The sequence below is a fragment of the Diorhabda carinulata genome, chromosome X (genome assembly GCF_026250575.1).
Source record: "Diorhabda carinulata isolate Delta chromosome X, icDioCari1.1, whole genome shotgun sequence".
In the NCBI taxonomy this organism is placed as follows: Eukaryota; Metazoa; Arthropoda; class Insecta; order Coleoptera; family Chrysomelidae; genus Diorhabda; species Diorhabda carinulata.
In genome coordinates this window covers 11,232,788-11,257,139 of record NC_079472.1, presented here as the reverse complement: position 1 = coordinate 11,257,139, position 24,352 = coordinate 11,232,788, and the positions used below count along the sequence as shown (strand labels likewise).

The 24,352-nt window shown below is 30.5% G+C and overlaps 2 protein-coding genes across 10 annotated transcripts in view; one reads left to right on the top strand and one right to left on the bottom strand.

The window, feature by feature from the left end:
• The first annotated feature begins 350 nt into the window (after positions 1 to 350).
• LOC130901379 (protein transport protein Sec16B) overlaps positions 351 to 24,352 on the top strand; it is a 29,877-nt gene continuing 5,875 nt past the window's right edge. For 2 of the 8 annotated variants that reach the window (XM_057812752.1, XM_057812749.1), the window contains exons 1-18: positions 687 to 965; positions 1,290 to 1,392; positions 4,782 to 4,987; positions 5,100 to 5,272; positions 5,657 to 5,965; positions 6,025 to 6,284; positions 7,789 to 7,965; positions 8,068 to 8,482; positions 8,537 to 8,864; positions 10,144 to 10,329; positions 10,392 to 10,554; positions 12,290 to 12,495; positions 18,888 to 19,284; positions 20,871 to 21,114; positions 21,176 to 21,345; positions 21,407 to 21,574; positions 23,235 to 23,678; positions 23,739 to 23,937. In XM_057812752.1, coding sequence (XP_057668735.1) covers positions 1,297 to 1,392; positions 4,782 to 4,987; positions 5,100 to 5,272; positions 5,657 to 5,965; positions 6,025 to 6,284; positions 7,789 to 7,965; positions 8,068 to 8,482; positions 8,537 to 8,864; positions 10,144 to 10,329; positions 10,392 to 10,554; positions 12,290 to 12,495; positions 18,888 to 19,284; positions 20,871 to 21,114; positions 21,176 to 21,345; positions 21,407 to 21,574; positions 23,235 to 23,678; positions 23,739 to 23,937 — 4,141 coding nt within the window. In that variant the 5' untranslated portion in view covers positions 687 to 965; positions 1,290 to 1,296. Of the gene's footprint in view, positions 966 to 1,289; positions 1,393 to 4,781; positions 4,988 to 5,099; positions 5,273 to 5,656; positions 5,966 to 6,024; positions 6,285 to 7,788; positions 7,966 to 8,067; positions 8,483 to 8,536; positions 8,865 to 10,143; positions 10,330 to 10,391; positions 10,555 to 12,289; positions 12,496 to 14,816; positions 14,931 to 18,887; positions 19,285 to 20,870; positions 21,115 to 21,175; positions 21,346 to 21,406; positions 21,575 to 23,234; positions 23,679 to 23,723; positions 23,938 to 24,352 lie in introns of all 8 variants that reach the window. The other 6 variants (XM_057812750.1, XM_057812747.1, XM_057812748.1 and 3 more) reach the window with 5 other exon arrangements.
• Positions 3,341 to 5,483, bottom strand: LOC130901384 (phosphoglycerate mutase 2-like). Of its 2 annotated transcripts, none has more exons than XM_057812764.1 (4): positions 5,292 to 5,483; positions 4,044 to 4,359; positions 3,744 to 3,985; positions 3,341 to 3,688 (listed from the first exon to the last, which is right to left on the bottom strand). In XM_057812764.1, the coding sequence occupies exons 1-4, from the start codon at positions 5,418 to 5,420 to the stop codon at positions 3,455 to 3,457; spliced, it is 921 nt and encodes a 306-aa protein (XP_057668747.1). In that variant the 5' UTR covers positions 5,421 to 5,483; the 3' UTR covers positions 3,341 to 3,454. The 2 variants fall into 2 exon arrangements, with proteins under 2 accessions (XP_057668747.1, XP_057668748.1); XM_057812765.1 differs by lacking the exon at positions 5,292 to 5,483 and adding an exon at positions 4,423 to 4,536.

Sequence of the window (24,352 nt, the reverse complement as noted above, 5' to 3'; positions counted from 1 at the left end):
ATAATTTTCATCAACTTATAATGGAGAAACAAAGCCTTCTTTTAGCGCACAACATCGTTAGATACCGATAGGCAACCAGCATTACACGGAAGTGACATTGTTAGTATAATTAAAAAGGTAAAAAGAAGGTACTATTTTTATTTGATCTAATACTTTTCCTCGACTTTTATTTTTATAATAAAATTTTTGATTTTTTCTCGTCACTTTATATTTTATTGTTGAAATAAACATTTAATAAAATAATTGAAATGAGAGGAGAATTTTCTTTACTGACTGCATCCTCTACCACTAGTTTATTGAAAACAATATGAAATAACCACATAAAAAAACTGCGAAATTACTACAGTGGTGGTGTTGCTTGTTACGAGACGAAATTTTTTAATTAAAAAATAAATGATTGTATCCCATATAAAGCTATTGAAAAATTTCGGTTATAAAATTGAAAACAGTAGTGAATTATGTAAAAAAGAAAGGTCTAAAATACTTAATTTAAAATAATAGTATAAAAAACGAAAAATTATTCATTAATATTTCAACAAAGCTTATTACATCTCTGTTTTATTGCCACGTATGTTGACGTTACGACTCGAGTGAGATGCAAGGCGCAAGTATCCATTAGACAAACAGAAAAAGAAGATCATAAGGTAAAGAGAAACCTGTCAGACATTTCTCTATATATCCATCCCATTCTAATACGTTTTAAATGCGTGTTAAAAAAGGATAGACACATCACCTAAGTAGTAAATGTAGAAATTAGAAATATATAATGAGATTGTGATAATTTTTGTGAAAATAGCGTTGTAATTGTTTCCGTTTTTGTATACCGTAATAATTGTTATTTATTTTATAATAGTGTTCATTGTTAAGTGATTCGTTATTGGAATATTTCATAACTAAAGTCTACATAACAAGTCATATGGGCGAATATCAAAATGAAAGGAATCCAAATCAATGCTGAGAATTGAGTAAGTCCTAACATATGTTTTAGTCAAAATTTGACTAAAACTTATTGTATTCACTATTTATTAACAGAGATTTAACTGTATTTAATTGCTGACGTGCTAGTGATAAGAATGAGGATATGACCGACTATCAACTACTAAACTTTGATTATTTATTAAAATTAGCTATAAATAATAATTTTCTTTATATATTTATATATAAATAATGAATTTCTTTATATATTTATTGAAATTATTAATTATCTATGCGAAAAATGGATTTATATCGAAAAGTTTGGTTACGAGTACTGTCAAATATTGACGCAAGGTTTTTTTTTAAATGTATAGGTAAATCATGTCTTGGATGAAAAAAAGGGGTTCAGGTACGCCCAGTCCGGCACCAACCCCGCCTGTACCCATGTATAACCCAAATCAACATTCCACAACTGAGGTAAATTTTTTTTTACTATGTTTGTCTGTATAATCTATATTTTTTATAAATTGCAGAGAAAAACTATTTTTTTTTATAATAGTCTGATTTACGTATTTTTTAATGTTTCAAATAAAAAATCCTCCATATAAGCATTAATTTTATAACCTAGTTAATCTTATTGGTTTTTTTATTATTATAAATTATGTGTATTTAAAATGATTTCAATTGTTCAATTAATTACATTATTTTTTCTTCCCCTTATAACTATACGATTATATAACTTGTTACATGTTACCAAACATGGAAGATTCTTAAATTTTTCTAAAACTGTTTTTATGATGTTGAGACAATATTATAACGAATGAAATTGTTAGAATTAATTTATATATATATATATATATATATATATATATATATATATATATATATATATATATATATATATATATATATATATATATATATATAATAAAGATTAAAGGAAGTGAATTGCTCATAAAATCTTTCAATACTGGAAGAAATAGTAGAAAAATCGGTGCTTTATGAGAAGAAAAAATAGCTTTAAGATAGTTGTGTATTTTCAAGATAAATCTTCTTTTTGATTATTACTGCTTACATTATAGAATGTTGCTGTTTCTAGTGCAGTTGTAACCTCTACTCTTTAATCGTTATTAAAAGTTATCACTATCACTCCAATTGAACAATATTTTTTAAAAGTTTCCCAAAATATTCAATTCCCTAGAAATATATTCCATAGTTAGTTTCTAATAATATAACTGCTTTTATTCTAATTAATAACACCCTCAATTGAATTATAGTCTATTAGGAACATTCTAAGGTTTGAATACTGATGATCAAAGATATTTTAAGGTTGTATGACAAGATAATAATAGTTTTCAACAGATTTTATTTGCTTATTACCAATTTTTCAGTTGACATTTTACATATTCGCAAGTTTTTAAATTCCATAACTGCTCTACATATATTTATTAAGACTCTTACTCAGACTTATAGTCTTTTAGGAAAGTTCTAGGGTTAAATTGGACCTATAAAGATAATTTTCAGTTTATATAACAAGTGAAAACCATTTTTTAACACCTTACTACCAATTTTTAACACCCTTAATTAAACTTTCAGTTTTCTAGATATATTCATGGACTTGGATACTGCCCTACAGATTCAATTTTTTCCTTTAAAAGCAAAATAAAAATAGTTTTCAACAGATTTCATTTGCTTATTAAGAATTTCTTTAAAATTTAGTCGAGAGTTTATTGTAGTATATTTGCAAGTCTCTAAATTCCATAACCGCTTTCACTGTAAGTGTCAACACCTCTAATTGAACTGCTAGAAACGTTCTAGGGCTCAGATACTACCCTATAGATTTAATTTGTTACCTTTAGGGCAAAATAAAAGTTTTTAACAGATTTGATTTGCTTATTAATACCTCTAATTGAGCTGCTAGAAACGTTCTAGGACTCAGATACTGCCCTATATATTCAATTTGTTGCAATCTAGCTAAATAAAAATAGTTTTCAACAGATTTTATTCCCATATTAACAATTTCTTTGAAATTTAGTTGAAAGTTTACTGTAACGTATTTTAAGTCACTAAATTCCATAACCACTTTCACTGTCAGTGCCAACAACCTTAATTGAGCTTCTAGGAACGTTCTAGGGCTCAGATTCTAATCTTCGGAGATAATTTTCTGGTTAGATAACCGATTTCATTGATTTATTATTAAAATTGAAGTAAATGTTGCGATATTGTCAAATTTACTTCAAACACAACACTTGAAATGTGATAGCAAATGGTATTCTACCTAATACAAAATTCCTGGGTGATTAGAGCTGTTAAAAAGGGAATCACCGTCATTTAATGGGATTTAGATGTTCAGATGGGATTTTTAAAGAAAATGAACTTCTTTTTCTATATTTATTGCTGATTTAAAACTAGTTTAGTTTAAATATGTGAGTAATATAATGCTATATATTTGCATTTAAATATAAAGTTAGAAAAGCAATAAAATTTTATTAAAAACATTGAAACCAGTTTAAAGTCCTGTATTGTAATCTGCATCGTTTTATTTCTTTTTTATTTGATTAGCGACCTCTTCCATTGCTTTTTTAACGGTTTCTGGATCCCCTAGGAATTTCATACTCTCTATCGGCTTCATATTTTCATCTAGAGTATACATAAATGGTATTCCGGTAGGTAGATTCAACTGTGCGATGTCTTCGTTTGAAATTTGATCCAGATGTTTAACGATTCCTCTTAAACTGTTCCCATGTGCCGCAATTATGATCCTTTTACCGCTCTAAAAGGGATTTTTTTATTAATGATTTTCAATATAACTTCAATATATTTAATACTTTCATAGCTGGTACAACTTTTTCGTTCCAAAACGGCATTGTTCTTTCTATGGTTAATTTAAGGGATTCAAACATGGGAAATTGATCCTTCGGTGGTCCGTTTGCGTATATAGGATCGTTTAAAATCGTGCTGTAATATTGATTTTCGGGTGTAATCGGCGGAGGCGGTACGTCGAAACTTCTACGCCATATCTGTACTTGTTCTTCCCCGTATTTTTCAACTGTTTCCACTTTATTTAATCCTAAAAATAAATTAGGCTCGATATGCAATTTGAAAGAAAATAACATTTTTTTTTAAACCTGTTAATCCTCCATAATGTCGTTCGTTTAACCTCCACGTGTACTCAACGGGTATAGAACTTTGTCCGCTAGTTTCTAAAACCGATTTTAACGTATCTTGAGATCGTTTTAATACGGACGCGAACGCTAAATCGAATTTTAAACCCATCTCTTTAATGGCCTGTCCGGCCCTGACGGCTTCTTCTCTACCTCTATCGCTGAGGTCGGCGTTAAACCATCCACAAAAAAGATTCAGTTTATTCCATTCGGATTCCCCATGTCGTACCATTACTATTCTAAAAGTTTTTCCCATAGATGTTTGACATTTGCTTTTAGTCTACAATATATATAAACGTGGTTTAAACAAAAAATGTTGTACTTATTGATTGGGTTATTTTACCGGACAATCCGCCATGTTTTGAGGATTTTTCGAACGTTTTAGTAGAACGTGTAATTTGATGAATAGACACTGTAATTTTGACGCTTGCGCACCGAATGTCATTTTTAAGCCAGAACCGTATTAAGCAGTTTAGGCAAGATTTACATATTTTTATAAATAATCTCAAATAAGAGGAGAGTAAATATTAAAAATGGTGTAATATATTTAACGACCTCTTTAAATTTTAAAAACAGGTAATTTACGTTAAATTAACAATTAAAATTAATAGATTTACATAATTATAATTAATTTAAAAATGTATATTCGATAACTGTTAGAAAAATAGTACTTAAAAAGTATGATTTTGAATTTTATTATAGACCCAATGGAAAAATCAACCGGTTCATAATAATTGGTATACGAACCAACAGGTTCAGTACCAACCGGTACCTAAACAAGGTCAACATCCCCAACATAATTACTGGCAGCAACAATATAACAACCCCCCTGTTTATAACCAAAATAGCCAGTACGGTGAACCCCAATATCACAACCAACACGTGGGTTACCTTCAAACTAATACAGGGTAAGTCTAAAATCAATAACCGAGCTACTTATTCTAATAGATTGAATCCTGTAATAAATTATCTGAAGATGTTGATTGATATTCTGTTGAGAAAAATTTTCGTTTTACCCAGATATGGTCAGCAAAATTATAACAACGTGCAGTATGGTCAGTTGAGTAATCAGAACAATTTATACGAAACTCAAACCGGTCAACAGCATGCCGAAGCGGATGCGTGGAATTGGGGATGGGGGGATGAAGATAATTCGAACGTTCAAGCAAATTTGAACCAAACCGGACGAGTTGGTTAGTACATTTTACTTACTTTACCGCTTTTTTTGTTGCATGGAGTCGGACAACAGGAATCCTCGTCTGATTTACAAGTACATTTTCCTCCTCCGCAAAAAATGCTACCAGATTTACGGGAATTATCACCTTTGTTACAATCGCACATTTTTTTTAATGTATCTTCGTAATTACTGAAATTTTGACAGATTTTTTTGATGATTGACTATTAAAAATGTCGAGTTTATCATTTAAACTTCTTTTTTTTATATTTAATTGGTCTTGTCCTGATTATATAAGCAATATAAGCAGGGCTGGACTAGCTCAGATACTAGTATCTTTTCATCTCGTTTGTAGTATTTGATACAGGGTTAATCTAAAAATTAACTATGTATGAATTTAAAGATGGCGCATTTTCTAACGAAGAAGCGTGGAACTGGGGCGTGGAAGACGCGAAAAATCCCGTTAAAAATGAAAATCCCGGCGACGTACAAGATTTGTTCCCTAAAATTTCGAAAAATTCACAAAAAACTGATAACGATACAGCTCAAGATCATTCAACGACGGGTAAAAGGGGTAAATTGGAGACGCCTCAATGGTCGACTGAATCCCAGATTTCTCAAGAATCGTCCGATGACGTTCTGCATACTTCTGAAAGCGATAAAAGTCATATGATGAGTCGTAGTTCAACAATTAGTCATTCACCGATATCTGGTAATGATTTTTATAAAATAAATGTGCCCGTAAAATATAATTTTTTTATGATATTAAAGGGCAAGATCCTCAACCGCAAGAAGATGCACAGGTTAAAAGGGAAACGTACGAAAATGAGGAAATTGTTAATAATTCTGCACTACCTCGACCGCCGGTACTACCGCCGCCTCAATCTGTGAACGACGAATCTAAAAATCCTTATAAACGGACGACTGCTGTCTTATCTCATTCGTCGACGACAAATATGTTTAGGGGCGCGGTTGTTACACCGCCAGACAGTCGACAGAATTTGTATCAAACTAACTTTCATAGTCAACAAGTAAGTATCAGTTTTTTTTTTATTTGGAAATCATTTTTTTCAAATTTTTTGATTTGATTGTATAAGGTCATTTGGCTACAGTTTTAATATGAATAATACTGTTCCAAGGTCATAACACATCAGTTTTAATTCCAATAAAAGTGTTCCAAGGTCATTAGACAGCAGTTTTAATGTAAATAAGACTGTTCATGGGCATTAAACATTAGTTTTAATGTCAATAAAACGGTTCCAACAGCATCAGGCATCAGTTTTATTATCAGTAAGACTGTTTAAGGTCATTAGACCACAGTTTTAATATAAAATAATATGTTCATATTGAATACACTGTTTACACCACCACTACACCAACACTCACAATTACACTGTCTGACGCGCGTTTCTATAACCAAGTTATCCTCTTCAGAGGTAAACAGTTTACCTTCAGTCTCTGAAGACGATAACTTGGTTATAGAAACGCGCGTCAGACAGTTTAATTGTGAATGTTGGTGTAGTGATGGTGTAAACAGTGCATTAATTCTCAATAAGACTGTTTAAGGTCATAACCACGGTTTTAATGTGAATAAAACTGTTCCAAGGATATCAGACATCAGTTTTATTGTCAGAAAGATTGTTCAAGGTCATTAGACCAGAGTTGTAATATCAATAAAAGACTGTTTATTGTTATAAGACTTCAGTTTTAGTTCCAATAGAACTGTATAAGGTCATTAAGTTCTAATTCTTCAGTCAGTTGGTCTGTATAAGGTCATTAGGGACTATTTTTTCGATGTTTAGACTGTTTATTATCATAAGACTTCAGTTTTAATCCCAATAGAACTGTATAAGGTCATTAAGTTCTAATTCTTCAGTCAGTTGGTCGGTATAAAATCATTAGGGACTATTTCTTCGATGTTTAGACTGTTTATTATCATAAGACTTCAGTTTTAATCCCAATAGAACTGTATAAGGTCATTAAGTTCTAATTCTTCAGTCAGTTGGTCTGTATAAGGTCATTAGGGACTATTTCTTCGATGTTTAGACTGTTTATTATCATAAGACTTCAGTTTTAATCCCAATAGAACTTTATAAGGTCATTAAGTTCTAATTCTTCAGTCAGTTGGACTGTATAAGGTCATTAGGGACTATTTTTTCGATGTTTAGACTGTTTATTATCACCAGACTTCAGTTTTAATCCCATTAGAACTGTATAAGGTCATTAGGCTCTGTATAAGTGTTGTTAGCTTTAATAAGTGTGCCAATGAAATATATAAGGTTATGAGAGTGTTCATTGAAATGAAAAGGTTCTGTAAACTATAATTCATGAGTCAATTAGTGTATTTATGGTCATTAGACAATAATAACAAGATACTTAGGTTCCAATATGTGTAATGGAACATATTTAATTTTAACTTGTATTCATTCTAATGGCACATTTAATCAATTTCGATGACTGAATATGATATTTTACTTGAAACATAGTTGCAAGTCCCATTTTTGTATTCAGTTATACCGATTTTAAATTTTTAAGGTTAATCTCGAAACTCCCCCGGAAAATTCCGAACAACCCGATCCAGTAAATCAACCGCAACCATCGCAAAAAGTTAAACCAAATCACAGACCCGATAATAACGAGGCTCCTATAAACGATAGAAATCAGTATCTAGAAACCGGTCACTTATCAGAAGGCAATTACAACGACCATACGGTAAATTAAATTCATTATGTTTATAGTAATTAAAAATATCGAAATTTGAACATTCAAAAGGTTCGTTTAGACAGATTAATCGATTATTTTTTCTATTTACAGGATGATATAGAAAATGAACGTGAAGATCTTAGGGGGCAACAAGAAGGAAGCGATAACGTACCGCCCCCTGGACTGAGGAGAATGGTGCCGGGACAATTAGAACAAAGAGAAGGTGCCAGTAACCCTGGGAATTTCACCGACGAACCACCACCGGGACTCAGTAGGATGGTTCTGGGACAAACCGAAGCGAATATACCAACGGCGACCCAAACGTACGGGCCCCCGGAAGGTCTACGTCGAATGGTACCTGGCGAATCGAGTTCTCCCGAATCTCCACTCAATCAACAGAAAAACCAAGAAGAAAACGATTCCGAACCGGAATTTAATCAACTGGTCCAACACGCCTCCCAACCTCGATCGGCTACCATTGGTGCGGATACCCCGCCGAGTGTTAACAACCCACCGACATCTACAAGTGAGTAAATTAACGACGAATTATTTCGGCGGCACTAAAAGTAATCGGTTGCAGATCCGAATCGAACGAATCCAGATAACAAAAGAAGAGATTCCGTCGAAGGGGAACTACCGGAAAACGAAATCGCCAAAATGACGAATTCCGTTCGAAATATGACGGTTGGGGAGAACGTAACCGACGGTCATACATCGAATACGAGTTTACCGGATACGGCGGCGCAAAGGAGACACAGTAAACAGGAGAGCAGCGACAGCGATTCGAGGAAACCGTCGATATGGCCTTCACGGGACAAAAGAATCACCGAAAGAAGTAGAAGAGAACGAGAAAAGGAAAGGGAGAAACTGAGGAAGGAGAGGGAGAGATATAGTCCGGATAGTTACAGGTGGGGTTCGATTATTAAATGAAAAAATTCGGTTTGTAGGTTAGAAAACTGAACGTGTGATATTATGAACGATACATCCTGTATAATGAATCGAAATTTGATTAATCTATTTTTTTTTTATTTTTAAGTTTTTGTTCTGTTGAAATTTCAAAAAAAAAATGAAATCAACTTGAATTCGTTTCAATATACAGGGAAAATCGCATTTTCGAATTGTAACGGTTTTATACACCACCCTGTATAGTTCAAGATGATATTGAAATATATATATCTTGAGTATGTGTATTATTTATCTCGAAAACATGTTTTGATGTCATTTCGAACTATACAGGGTGTTTTGTAAAACCGTTACAATGCGAAAATGCGATTTTCTAAACGATATACCCTGTATATTGAAACGAATTTAAATTGATTACAGTTTTTTTTTCAAATATGAAACGAAATCTACAAAATGGCATGAAAAAATAATGAGATTAATTCAAATTCGATTCAATATCATTAAGAAAATTACATTTTTAGTTTGGAATAGATTTTTGCACCACCCTGTATAATTGGACATGATGTTCCTTTAAAATATCTATTATTTTTCTGGAAAAAATGTTTTGATATCATTTCGAACTATACAGGATGTTGTGTAAATTCGTTCCAAGCTAAGAATTTGATTTTCTAAATGATGATTAACCTCTTTTTTCTGATTGCTTTGAAAATTCCGTTTCGTAGCTACAAAATATTGACATCAATTCAAATTTGATTCAATTCGATTTTTTTTAAATAGGATATCCTGTATATTTAACCGAATTAGGATTAATGTCAATTTTTTTAAGCTTACGAAACAAAATATTTAACACTATTTGAAAAAAAAATTGAGATTGATCCAAATTCGGTTGAATATACAGGGCACATCATTTATAACTTCATATGTTATCTAGAAAAATAATAGATATCATCAAGGTACATATCCTGAAATCATCTCGAAGTATACAGGATGTTGTATAAATAAATTTCAAACCAAAAATGTGATATTCTAAATGAAATACTCTGTATATGAATCCGAAATCGTATTTATTTTTCAAACTTCTGAAGAATTCGTTTCGTTATAGTAAAAAAAAAAATTGGAACAATGTGATTTTGGATCAAAATACAGGAAATCTCCTAAAGAAAATCAATTTTTTAATTTGTAAAGGGATTATACAACACCCTGTATACTTCGAGATGATTTCAAAATATGTCTCTTGAAGATATCTATTATTTTTCTAGATAACATTTTTGGATAATTTTATAGGGATAAAAAATACGAAAGACGGAAATATCGAGGTCGAGGATACGAGGAGGATACGGATTATTACAGCGATAAGGAGAAGGATAGAAAAAATTACGAGGATAGGGATAGAAGATACGGTAGTTTGAGGAAAGATAAGGAGAAGGATAGAAGGCGAAGGGACCCCAGGGATTACTATTACTCCAATAGGTAATTGTTGGAGATGTTGGTGATTTGATAAAAAAAAATGTAAATTTTCTTTGTTTATATAGATACGATGAGGAATATGAGCAAAGGTCGAGACCATCCAGTCGATCTGATTCCATGCACGATTCATATAGAGCTAGAGATAGAGACGATCGCGATAGGAGGCATAGAGATAGAGAAAAATATAGGAGTCGAAGAGATCCTCGTGATGTGTATAATCCATATCAGGTAAGAAGATTTCAACACCTGTCAGATATTTGGGTTTCTTCATTGTTGTTAAATTTAGGTGCCACCACCTGTCCGATTTGGGCAACAATGTTTATTATATTCGGGCATAAGCATTTATTAGATTGGACTACAGTGTTCATTAAATTTGGGCGTTATGGTTATTAAATTTAAAAAGAAAAAATTAGTTTGGGCACTGATGTTTATTATATTAGGGCATCGTTAATTAAGGAATTTGGGCGACAATAAAAATAAAATAGGGCATAATTGATTATCTTGTTGGTTAGGATTGATAATTGAAATTGGACACAAAAAAATATCTTAGATAGGGCTGGTTTTATTAAATTTAAAGACTATTGATTTTTAAAATTTGGGCTCCTTTGTTCAATCAATGTTTCGCAGAATTTTGTGATTAAATTTTAGGGCCCCCACCTGTCGAATTGGGCTAAAATGTATAATAAATTCAAACATAAACATTCATTAGATTGGATTACAGTGTTTATTTAAGTTGGGCGCTATGGTCAATAAATTTAGAAGGAAAAAACTATTAGTTTGGGCACCAGCTTTTATTATATTAGGCCATCGTTAATTACGTATTTGGGCGGTAATAAATATAAAATTGGGCACAAAAATATTTCTTTGGGGGCTATTGATTTTTAAAATTTGGGCTCCTTTCTTAAGTCAATTTTTCGTGGAATTTTATTATTACATTTGGGCGGACTTGGGCAACATGTTTATCATATTCGAGTATAGGTTGAACAAGAGTGTTTATTAAATTTGGGTGTTAGGAAAAAAATCTGTTAGTTTGGGCTACAGTGTTTATTAGATATGTGCTCTATTAATTATATAATTGGGTTACATTATTCTTAATGTTTATTGGCTATCAATTACTAAATTTGTGCAAATATATTTACTAGTTTGGGAGCAATGTTTATTAAATTTAAATTCCATTCATTATGAGATCCAAAGCTATTTATAATTATATTTATTAGGTTTGGGCGTTATTATTAACTTTACGCATAGACATTTATTAGATTAGGCATCGATAATAAATTTATACGTACATTATTATTAGTTTTGGGCGCCAATTATCAAATTTAGGCAAAAATGTTAATCGAATTGCGTTAATTATTTAGTCGAATTACCATTATTATATTTTGATATTATAGATTTGGGCGCAATTAATAAGATTAGGGTCTATTGATTAATATATTTACATTCAATTAATTATTAGATTTGGGTATCATCAATTAACATATTTGGACTTTTAATAATTATAATAAATGGACGCTAACTAATATTTTATTTGCACATTAATAATAATTATTTTGGTCGCAATCAATTAATATATTTTGGTTAGGTTATTTATTTAATGTATGTACCAATTTTCATAATATTGGGTATTATTATATTTGGGCGTCATTTTTTACTAGTTTTGGCATCATTTTTCATTAGTTTTGGGCCTCCTTTTTATTAGTTACGGTCATTATTTTATATTATCTTTGAGCGTCATTTTTATTAGTTTGTGCGTTATTTTTTATAAGTTTTGTCGTCATTTGTTATTAGTTTCGGGAATTATTTTTTAATTATTTTTGGGCGTCATTTTTATTAGTTTGGGTGTCACTGCTTATTAGTTTGGGCCTTAGTTTTTATTAGTTTTGGGTACCTTTATAGAAATTGATCAGAAAGAAATTATGGAAATGAGAAAAAAAAGTGTTTTTTTTTTTATATTAAATAGGGTTTTTCATACGATCCTTACAACCCATACTATCAACAATACCAATATTACGAGAATCTAAGGAGAACCAACCCTCAAGCTTACGCAGAATGGTACAGGAAGTACTATCAACAGGCTACCGGTCAAACAGCCCCATTTGGAGGCGAAGATAGAGCCTCGGTTCATTCCGGAAGGAGTTCCGCCAACGACGAACTTGCAAAGGATCGGTAAGTAACCCAAATTATTTCTTCTCATTTATTTTTATGTTTTTCTATTATTAGTAATTGTAATAGTTTATCAATTTAACCTTCCACGTACTAAAATTATGTTTGTTTTTAAATTATTTCCATCGATTGTCACTAATTTATCATTTCACCATTTCTACTTTATTTTTTTTTCCTATTTTATTTAAACATTTCATTTTATCGATTTTCATTCATTTGCATCTGATTTCATCAGTTTTTCTCAAATTTCCATGTATTTTTTCATTTTAAATGATTTTTCTTAAAGAGTACGAGATCAATAATCGGTTACTGCACCTTGTCATTTCCACATTGACTTTGAAGCAGATTTTAACTCCCATAAAGATTATAGTCACCCTATTCGCCAGATATATCACCTTTAGGCTTATTTCGCTTTTCCTAAAATAAAAAAAAAGTCGTGAAAGGAACGCGTTTTGAATCTGCGATTTCTTACTCTTCCCCCAAAATCAAAAAAGTCATAAAACGAACCCATTTTTAATCTAGTGACAACTGTGACAAGGGTGCTGACAAATTTTATAGTTAAAGACTTCCCGAATAGATAAAAACGTGTGGAAAATTAGCTAGAGTAGATGTACTAGGGCGAAATTGGATTACTTATATAATAAATAATTGATACAGTATAAATTTCATTACTTTATAATCACACCTAGTATATTTATTTAGAATCGTTTAAATATATATTTGATTCGTTTTTTTTTTTTCGGACTATTACACGTACTAATAATATCAAGTTTGTGACAAATGATAGTTTTATGCAGTTTTTTTTATATTTGCTTGATTATTAGAATACAGTGTGAGCGTAAATTAAGGAAACAAAGTAGATATTTTATTGTTGCAACTTTTTTATACAGAAAAATTGAACAAAAACGAATTTTGTTCTTTCAAAATAAAAAAAAAACACAATTTGATGCCGTTTTATCTGTGTATTTCTTCTTATCACATTATCGAATATGCTTTACGTAAACGTTTCCATTTTTGTTTACACACTGTATATACTTGTCTACGATTGGGATTCACAAACGAATGTTTTGTTTGTTATTATTTAAAAATGATGTGAAAATTATGAAAAAATACGTTTTGGTATTCAAATTTGTTGATATGAAAAAAAATTACTCATTGTTTTCTTGATTTACAAATTTGGAAACTTTTAATTTTCTGCAACAATTTTCCTCAGCAACCTCGTTGAAAATTTGCTTCCATTACTAATAAATCCATTTGTATATTTTCAAATTGCATTTTTCATGCCCCCCTTAATCTCTTTGGTGTGAGTTACAGAATTCTAAATGAAAAACGTAAAAACGCCAAAAACTTCTGATGCCAATTTTATATTTGTCCACAACCATCCTATTCGCCAGATTTAGCACCATGTGCTAAAAGGTAAACACTTTATTTTGGAGGAGACTTTTTTTGTTTACATTTTTTTAATCACAGCACGTAATTTTTCTTGTTTTATTATTTGTGAATAAAATTTATAATTATTATATATATATATAGGGTGTCCCAAAAATTTCTAGAGCTAGAAAAAATTAAAGATTTGAAAATAAAATTACAGAGGGGGCTTTTTCACATCATCTGCGCTTTGATTTGGTTTCAAACTTCGTAATTGTAATATAGGGTGTCCCAAACATTTCGGTAGAGAGTACATAAGGTGAAAAGTGAAAAATCAGATAGTTGAAAACCCCAGATAAATTACTACGAGGCGATTCTTATATATTTTGCTTTGCGATCTGGTTTTGAAACTTATGAATGAAATTCGTAATTATTATATAGGGTTTCCCAAAAATTTCTGAATTTTGCACTATAACGTTTTATTGTCCTTTTAGCGTCGAAATATTATTCTAAGGACCTTCGTTTCGAAAACTATAATCTTATTTCTTTCATCATCATTCAAGGGTTTGCAATTAATATCTACAGGGTGAACAAATATTGTATTATCACTTTGTGTTGATAAAAAATGAGTTTTTTTAAATATATTTGAGTTTAACATAAAATTTTGTGATAATACCAATCGTAGACGAAGAAGTAAATATAAATTGAGTGATGTTTGCTTCACAGTAAAAAGTTGTAGCTTATTTTTGTTTTATTTTCGCTTTAAATTTCACGAATATCGACGTCAATATATTTATTTACATTTTAAAATAAAATTAGTTCAAAATCGATCTGATATATAATCACAATGCTTAACGTATCGACATCACTTCACGCTTTCTTCGCTGTACACTAAGAAAAATGCATCGTTGACCGCTATATTTTATCATCTAGGTGTGCTTTATTCACTTGTTTAGGTATACAAGACAGAGTTTTTACGGTCAGATGAGCGCCTCGCAATTAGGAGGCTACTACAGGGATATGCATACGCATAGCATATCGGGAGGCCAATATGCTTTAGATACTTCTAGGTGAGCCTCATAAATATCAATCGATTTTTTTGGAAACGATGATTTGACAGAAAATTGGTTAGAAAAAGTTAAGATTTAATCAAATATGTTCTGGTTTTTTGTTTATTGAAAACCTAGCTTTTGAAAAATTTTTTTTTTGGTTTCGGTCTGAAATTTTATTAAAAATGCCGGTGGACATAAGATTTTGATTTTTGATCCCAATAAAACGACGAATTTTCATAATAAAATCTCGCAATTTCCTTCATAAATATAAAGTTCAATTTCAACTTCACCCTGTATACGATCATAGTGCTATTTTTTGTCTACAATTTTCCTCTAATTCTTTAGTAAAAATCCTGCAAGTTTTTGTGTTTCACGTTTCGAAATGTCAACTTTTGTATTTAGATCGTCTTTTGACTTGTATATATACGAGGCGTCTTCAAAAAACACTGTGAGTGTATGTGATATCACTAATTATTTATGTCTAGTACATATCATCGTACATTCTGTGTTTTTTTTTTTGTAAATTATCTCTATATATACCGAATGTATAAAATTGAAATATTTCAAATCCTCAATTTTAGTCCAAAAATATTTTTCGTAAAAAAAAATTATTAAAATCTTCAATTATAATATGTCGACGTAATCTTTTATCGTATCTCGTAATTTCTGCGTTTTTCTTGTAAATTATCTCGATATATACCAGGGATATAAGACAATTTAAATTTAGAATTCTGCATTTGAATTGAAAAAAATTTTAAGATATTTTCTGTCAGAATCATTTGAAATTTCTAATTATTATGTAGGGCGTTTGAAAAATTTTGGGAATGGAGTATAATACATTATAATCATGTTAGGAGCTTCAATAAGTTATAGATCTTGAAAGGTATCGAAATAAAACAGAAATCCAAAGACGATTTGAGCCCAGTATTAAAAAATCCGTCATTTTATAGAGACAACAATTTATTCTAACTTCTTACATTATTTTTATATTCGATAACCTTCTTAATGAAATACAGGGTGTGAAAAAAGATGGGAGAAAAGTATGAGTTAATATAAAGGTCAACTTTGAGACCCTGTATATACTAAAATATTAGGGATGGAAATTTAAAAATTTGTGTGAGGTTATAAAGAGTGTCTCGTAGAATCCGTACAAATAATCGGTAACTCCGTTAAAGGAACCTATTATGATATACAGGGCATCGAAAAAAGAGATAACTAAATTGGGAGTTATAATATAAATGTCAACTTTGAAACCCTGTAAATCCGAAAATTTGTCAGATTATAGAGAATTACTCGTAGAAGCTATGGAGTATGTTCATAAAAGTTTTTGTCAAAGGGTTTGAGAGATATTAGTAAAATAATAAGTCCATGTCAAGATCCTCAAAAAATTACTTTGAAAATATATCAGTTTAATTTAAAAAAATCACACTGTACATAAAATAAGAGATATTAAATTTATATTTCAAACTATTAGTCGAAAAGGATGAATCTACAAGGAAAATAAACGGTAACGTTCTTAAAGGAACCTATTATGATATACAGGGCATCGAAAAAAGAGATAACTAAATTGGGAGTTATAATATAAATGTCAACTTTGAAACCCTGTAAATCCGAAAATTTGTCAGATTATAGAGAATTTCTCGTAGAAGCTATGGAGTATGTTCATAAAATTTTCCGTTAAAGGGTTTCAGAGATATTAGTAAAATAATAAGTCCATGTCAAGATCCTCAAAAAATTACTTTGAAAATATATCAGTTTAATTTAAAAAAATCACACTGTACATAAAATAAGAGATATTAAATTTATATTTCAAACTATTAGTCGAAAAGGATGAATCTACAAGGAAAATAAACGGTAACGTTCTTAAAGGAACCTATTATGATATACAGGGCATCGAAAAAAAGGATAACTAAAATGGGAGTTATAATATAAATGTCAACTTTGAAACCCTGTAAATCCGAAAATTTGTCAGATTATAGAGAATTACTCGTAGAAGCTATGGAGTATGTTCATAAAAGTTTTTGTCAAAGGGTTTCAGAGATATTAGTAAAATAATAAGTCCATGTCAAGATCCTCAAAAAATTACTTTGAAAATATATCAGTTTAATTTAAAAAAATCACACTGTACATAAAATAAGAGATATTAAATTTATATTTCAAACTATTAGTCGAAAAGGATGAATCTACAAGGAAAATAAACGGTAACGTTCTTAAAGGAACCTATTATGATATACAGGGCGTCAAAAAAGGAGATAATTAAAATGGGAGTTAAAATATAAAAGTCAACTTTCAAACCCTGTATATCCGAAAATTTGTCAGATTATAGAGAATTACTCGTAGAAGCTATGGAGTATGTTCATAAAAGTTTTTGTCAAAGGGTTTCAGAGATATTAGTAAAATAATAAGTCCATGTCAAGATCCTCAAAAAATTACTTTGAAAATATATCAGTTTAATTTAAAAAAATCACACTGTACATAAAATAAGAGATATTAAATTTATATTTCAAACTATTAGTCGAAAAGGATGAATCTACAAGGAAAATAAACGGTAACGTTCTTAAAGGAACCTATTATGATATACAGGGCATCGAAAAAAGAGATAACTAAAATGGGAGTTATAATATAAATGTCAACTTTGAAACCCTGTAAATCCGAAAATTTGTCAGATTATAGAGAATTACTCGTAGAAGCTATGGAGTATGTTCATAAAAGTTTTTGTCAAAGGGTTTCAGAGATATTAGTAAAATAATAAGTCCATGTCAAGATCCTCAAAAAATTACTTTGAAAATATATCAGTTTAATTTAAAAAAATCACACTGTACATAAAATAAGAGATATTAAATTTATATTTCAAACTATTAGTCGAAAAGGATGAATCTACAAGGAAAATAAACGGTAACGTTCTTAAAGGAACCTATTATGATATACAGGGCGTCAAAAAAGGAGATAATTAAAATGGGAGTTAAAATATAAAAGTCAACTTTCAAACCCTGTATATCCGAAAATTTGTCAGATTATAGAGAATTACTCGTAGAAGCTATGGAGTATGTTCATAAAAGTTTTTGTCAAAGGGTTTCAGAGATATTAGTAAAATAATAAGTCCATGTCAAGATCCTCAAAAAATTACTTTGAAAATATATCAGTTTAATTTAAAAAAATCACACTGTACATAAAATAAGAGATATTAAATTTATATTTCAAACTATTAGTCGAAAAGGATGAATCTACAAGGAAAATAAACGGTAACGTTCTTAAAGGAACCTATTATGATATACAGGGTGTCAAAAAAGGAGATAATTAAAATGGGAGTTAAAATATAAAAGTCAACTTTCAAACCCTGTAAATCCGAAAATTTCTGGGGTGGAAATTTGAAAATTTGTCAGATTATAAGGAATTTCTCGTAGAATCTATACAAACACTCGGTAACGCCCTTAAAGGAACCTATTAGGGCGTCAAAAGTGATACCAATATATAAGTTTAAAGGTAAAAGTCCACATCTTGTATATTCGAAAATAATTGTGTTGATAATTACAAATTCTATAGATAATTTTCATATTTCGCCATCCCGCGAATTGTTAACTCACATGGAACGTATCAAATATACAAGGGGCGAACGAAAAAATATTGTAATTAAATGGAATAAAAAGAAGAAATATATAATGGAATTTTGATAATGACACGTGTCTAAAACGCTGTAAAAAGCTGGATTGTTTGCTACAAAACATTTTATTAATTTTACTTTGATGTTTTCGAAAAAATTTATTCAATAAATCATTTGAATTCGAGGGTGCTAACACAAAATCAAAGCAATTGCATGCCGCTTTGTTGCTTACAGTTCATTTCATCGGTTAATGGAACAATTTTAAATGAATTATCAAATTTTTTTCGCTCCCACTTTTAATTTTTTTTTTTATACACGCATTATATCTAACCTAATTTAACCGTATGTTTATATTATTTAAATGATTCGTGTAGTTATTCACGTCCATTCGATCAAACGGATTCGTCTATAAACCTCGAAGATACGACTTTGGCTTCTCAACGGTTAACCCCCGCCAAATTCGCGACTGCGCACATTAAAGCTTCCATAAGATCAGGTAAATTACTGCGCATCCTACCCCATTACCCCATGGACGGACAATCTGCCACCGTGGAAATTTGTAACACCCAATCGTTTTTGGTTAACGACGAGGAATTCAAAGAGATGAGTCAATTCCCGGGTCCTCTGGTGAAAGGTGTTACCCATAAGAAGACGATCATCGAATATTGCGAAAATAAAATTAGAAACGCCATTACAGGACAGAAGATACAAGATGTCGATAGTTATATTTTGATGTGGGAATTATTGATATTGTTGATTAGGCAAAATGGGGTGAGATTTTTGTTTATTACGGGGACCCAATAATAATCGGGTGACATGTAACGAAAATCGTTCGAATTTGAAAATTTTCCAGTGAAATAAACTGAATTTCTATTAAAACAATTTTTTTTTGGTGGAATTAAACGGATTTTTAGTGATTTTTAATATAAAAGTTCAGCTGTATGTTATTGCTGACGCCACCTAATAAAAATATTTCGTAATTGGAAAATTTTTCCTTAAATAAACTGAATTTTTACTCCCAACATTTTTTGTTTTGTAGAATATATGGGTTTCGAGTGATTTCTGTTGCACGAGCTCAACTATTCGTTATAACTAATGCCATATAGTAAAATTTGTTCGGAACTTGAAGATATCGAGTCAAATATAATGAATTTTTTCTTATAATTTTTTTTTGGTGGAATTTAACGGTTTTTTAGTAAATTTCAAAATAGAAGCTTAGCTGTACGTTATAACTGACTCCATCTATCGAAAATGTTTGGAAATTGCAAATTATTGAGTCAATTAAACTGAATTTTTTCTTCAAACAATTTTTTTGGTGGAATTTTAAGGTTTTTATGAGATATCTATTATACGAGCTCGGCTATACGTTGTGACTGATACTATCTAGAGAAAATATTCCGGAGTTGGAAATTTTTTTGTTGAAATTTCAAGGTTTTTATGGAATTTTTATAATAAAGCCTCAGCTGTACGCCCTATCCTACCACACACCCTTAATTGAACACTTTCTTGTACAATTTCAGTTCAAGTATAAGCGAAATAATTATAGCTGACTCCATCTAGCGAAAATTGTTGGAACTTTTGAATTCTGGAGTTAATTTGGAGAAATAAATTCAATTTTCATTTGAACACTTTTTTTTTGTGGAATTCGACACATTTTAAGATAATTTCGATTCAAGTATAGCGAAAACGTTAAATTGACTCCATTGAACGAAAATCGTTTGAACTTGGGTATTTTCGAGTCAAATTTGAAAATTTTTTACTCTAATAATTTTTTTTTCTGGAAAACCATGGATATTAAGTAATTTTTATTATAAATGCCCCTCGATATCCACACAACCATGTTCCGACAATAGTTTTTGGATACAGATAGCAAGCTTACGTGCCTGACTTAGTCTGTTGTGATTTTTTCAATTACCTGTCATTTCTCACAGTGGAAACACCAATTGCACGAACGTATTAGTTGTAATGGAGAATGTTTTGAAAGAAACGAAATAATTTCGATTATTTTTGGGTCTTCCCTCGTACATAAGGAGTCGATTCGAAGGAAGAGTGACTTTTTAGAACTGTGTTTACTTATTATTCGCATTCGATTTAAAAAAAAACAATTTTTTTTTAATTGGCATGATGGGAAATAAAAAATTCCAACTTCTTACAATTTCGGACAACCTATATATATATTTTATTACAGTTTCTTATGTCATTGTTTAACTTTTATGAAAATAATTATAAAAGAATCGAGAAAAAGTTACGTAAATATTATTCTACATTTTTATGTTCACCAAATCAGTAATCGAAAAGTCACTTTTTCTTTATGCAGACCTCGTATAAACAAAAATTTGTTATTTTTTCATTTTCAGATGGTAGTGGGCGCTGATATCGCCGAACTTTTGTTAAAGAACAAAGGAGAAATTCCCGTTCCTCGTCCTTCTTCTGCAACATCTAATTTGAGTAGCAACAATGGCGAACTTAATCCTTCTTCCGAATCCGGTAATCAACACAAATCCGATTTAACGGGTAGTTTAATATCCGTTATGAAAGAAGAAGAAATTACTAATAAATTTAGAGATTTTCTTTTGTACGGATCTGGTCAGGAAGCTCTAGGTAAACAATGACCTTAAAGTTTGAGGCTTCAAACATGGTTTTAATTCGAATTTCGTTACAGAATGGGCGATGAAGCACAGTTTATGGGGTCACGCGTTATTTTTGGCTAGTAAATTAGATAAAAGGACCTATGCGAATGTCATGATGAGGTTCGCAAATGGTTTAACGATGAACGATCCACTCCAAACTTTATACCAATTGCTGTCTGGTAAAATGCCAGCTGCAGTAACGGCAAGTTTATCTTTTATTTACCCCCTAGTGGAAATTTATCATTTTTTTATATTTTTTTCAGTGTATTTCCGATGAAAAATGGGGTGATTGGCGTCCCCATTTGGCGATGATTTTATCCAATTCCTCCCAACGTCCGGAACTTAATTGTAAAGCTATAACTTCTATGGGGGATACTTTGAGGCATAGGGGAAATTTGTATGCGGCGCAGTTTTGTTATTTGATGGCGGAGGTGAGTGAAATAAATTTATTTTTGTTTTAAAAAATTATTAAGTTCGTTTCAAAAAATTTTATTAATCAAAATAATCAAAACATCGAGGTTATAATTTAAACGGATCCTTTGAAGGTATATATCTACAAGGGAAATAATCGGTAATGTCCTTAGAAGTCTCTATTATAAGATACAGGGCGTCAAAAAAGTGATACCTCAAAATTGGAAATGAAAAATAAACATACAATGTGACATCCCGTATATCCGAAAAATTTAGGGGTGAAAATTGGAAAATGTATCAAATTATGCAGAATTCCTTTTAGGATCCATAGGGCATACTCATAAAAATTTTTGTTGAGGGTTCAGAAGACATTAGTAGAATAATAGGGGCCTTATCATATTCAAAATACATGAGTTCATTAAAAAAATCACACTGTACAGAGAAGGAGAGATATTGAGCTTAAATTTTAAATTATTTTCCAAAAAGGATAAATCTATGAGGAAAATAATTGTTAGTGTCCTTAAAGGAACAAGTTATGAGATATGGGGCCTTAAAAAACCGTTCTTTCAAGATAGGGTGTTAAAAAGTGAAGGTCAATTTTTAAAACCCTGTATATTATAACATTAAGGGGATGGAAATTTCAAAATTTAACAAATTATAAAGAATTTATTGTAGGATCCTCGCAGCATACTGATATAAGTTTTAATTGAAGGGTTCGAGATATTCTAATAAAATAATAAAATATTATGATTTTTAAAAAATTAGTCGAAAAGTCTCTCAATACAAAATATGATCTAATATTTTAGAAAACTACCCCCAAAGGAAGTATCTACAAGGGAAAAAATTAGTAACCTCATTAAAATCATTTATTATATATAGGGTGTGACAAAAGTAATATTGCATAATGAAAGTGAAAAATAAATAAACATTGTATATTTGAAGATAATCATCATAAAAATTTTAAAAATTAAAAATTCTATAGATACTTTTATTCTAAATCCATAGAATATACTCATAATTCTTTTGGCTGAAGCGTAGGAGGAATATAAATAAAATAAGAGGACCTTATAATGATCTAAAAAAAATTATACAAAAGATAAACCAGTTTACCAGTTTGTTCAAAAAAATCTCCCAAATCATAATAATGGATATATTAATTTCAAATTTTAGATAAATGGTCCGTAAGGAAATATCTACAAGGAAAAAATTAGTTACCTTCTTATCAAAATCATTTATTATATACAGGATGTCACAAAAAAATAAAGATCAACTTTGAAACCCTGTATATTCGAAAATAATTATCTTAGAAATTTTGAAAATTACAAATTTTATAGATAATTTTATTCTAAATCCATAATATGAATGAAATGATCTAAAAAAAGTTGTACAATAAATGAAACTGTTTTTTTTTTTAAATCACCCAAATTAAAATAATGGAGATATGGATCTTAAATTTTAGAAAAATTGTTTTAAAAGATTTATCTCAAGAAAAAAATTAGTAACCTTATAATTAAAGTCATTTATTATATATAGATGTCACAAAAGTAATATCGCATAATGAAAGAAATAAAGTTAAACTTTGAAACCCTGTATATTCGAAAATAATTAAATATATAAATATATATATCAATAAATTTTCGTCAAATGAGCCAAATTTCATTTGAATATTATGCATTTTAGGTTGGTTTTGGAAAATACGACGATCCCGAAACACGCCTAGTACTACTAGGTGCAGATCACTCAAAACCTCACCCCAATTTTCCATCAAACGAAAGCATCCATATGACTGAAATATACGAATACGCGTGTGGTTTAAACGACCCCGATTTCTTCATACCACATTTCCAGGTTTACAAATTCCTTTTGGCGACTAGATTAGTCGATCGGGGTCTTGTGGAAAAATCTTTGGCTTATTTAGAAAAAATATCGTCGTTTATAGTTTCAAATCCTTCATTAGTGGACGCTACTTTCGTCGATAACGTTTACAATTTAGCAGACAGATTGAAGTTTTATGATCTGGTTGGAGAAGTTGAGGACGAATCCGAATTTGGGGGTATATTGGAAACCAACAGACCGGATAATTCTTGGTTGAGAGATCTGAAAGCCGTTCAAAACGATTTCCATGTAAGCCGAAATATCGTCGCTGGTTAATCATTTCGGTTTAAATAGTATCTCACGTTTCAGGCTGGATTAATACATCATCAGAGCATGCCAGTTCTACCGGTTTACACTAGTGCCAACGATCAAGATAATTATGAGCAAGGTGTGGTGGAATACCAACAACAACAGTATGAATATGACGTTCCGCAACAGTCCTGGCAACAGAATCAGCAACCGGGGCAGGAATACCAAGAGCAACAGCAGCAGCAACCACAACAAACCGGTGTGTATAGTAAGATTGTTTTTTAAATAAATAATCACTTGGGGGTCAGATCTGGGTAATACAGCTCATTTTTTTAACCGATTTTGGAGTATAAAAAACTAATTATTCAAAATTAAGGATACAAAATTTCATATAATTGTAAAGAAAATTTTTGAAAATTTTCAGATTTGTAGGTAATTATATGTTGAATCTATGGGGTATATTTTTGTTAAGAGTTTTTGTTAAAGTGTTTCAAAGATATCTGTAAATTAAAGGGCTATATTATAATTTTTGGAAAAACTTGAAAAATACATTATTTTGTTTGAAAATTCGTACGGGTTAGAATAGTAAGATAATAGAGGTTGTATTTCAAAGAACCATTCCTGAAGGATGTATCTACAAGAAAAATAATCAACAGAAACCTATTATGAGATAC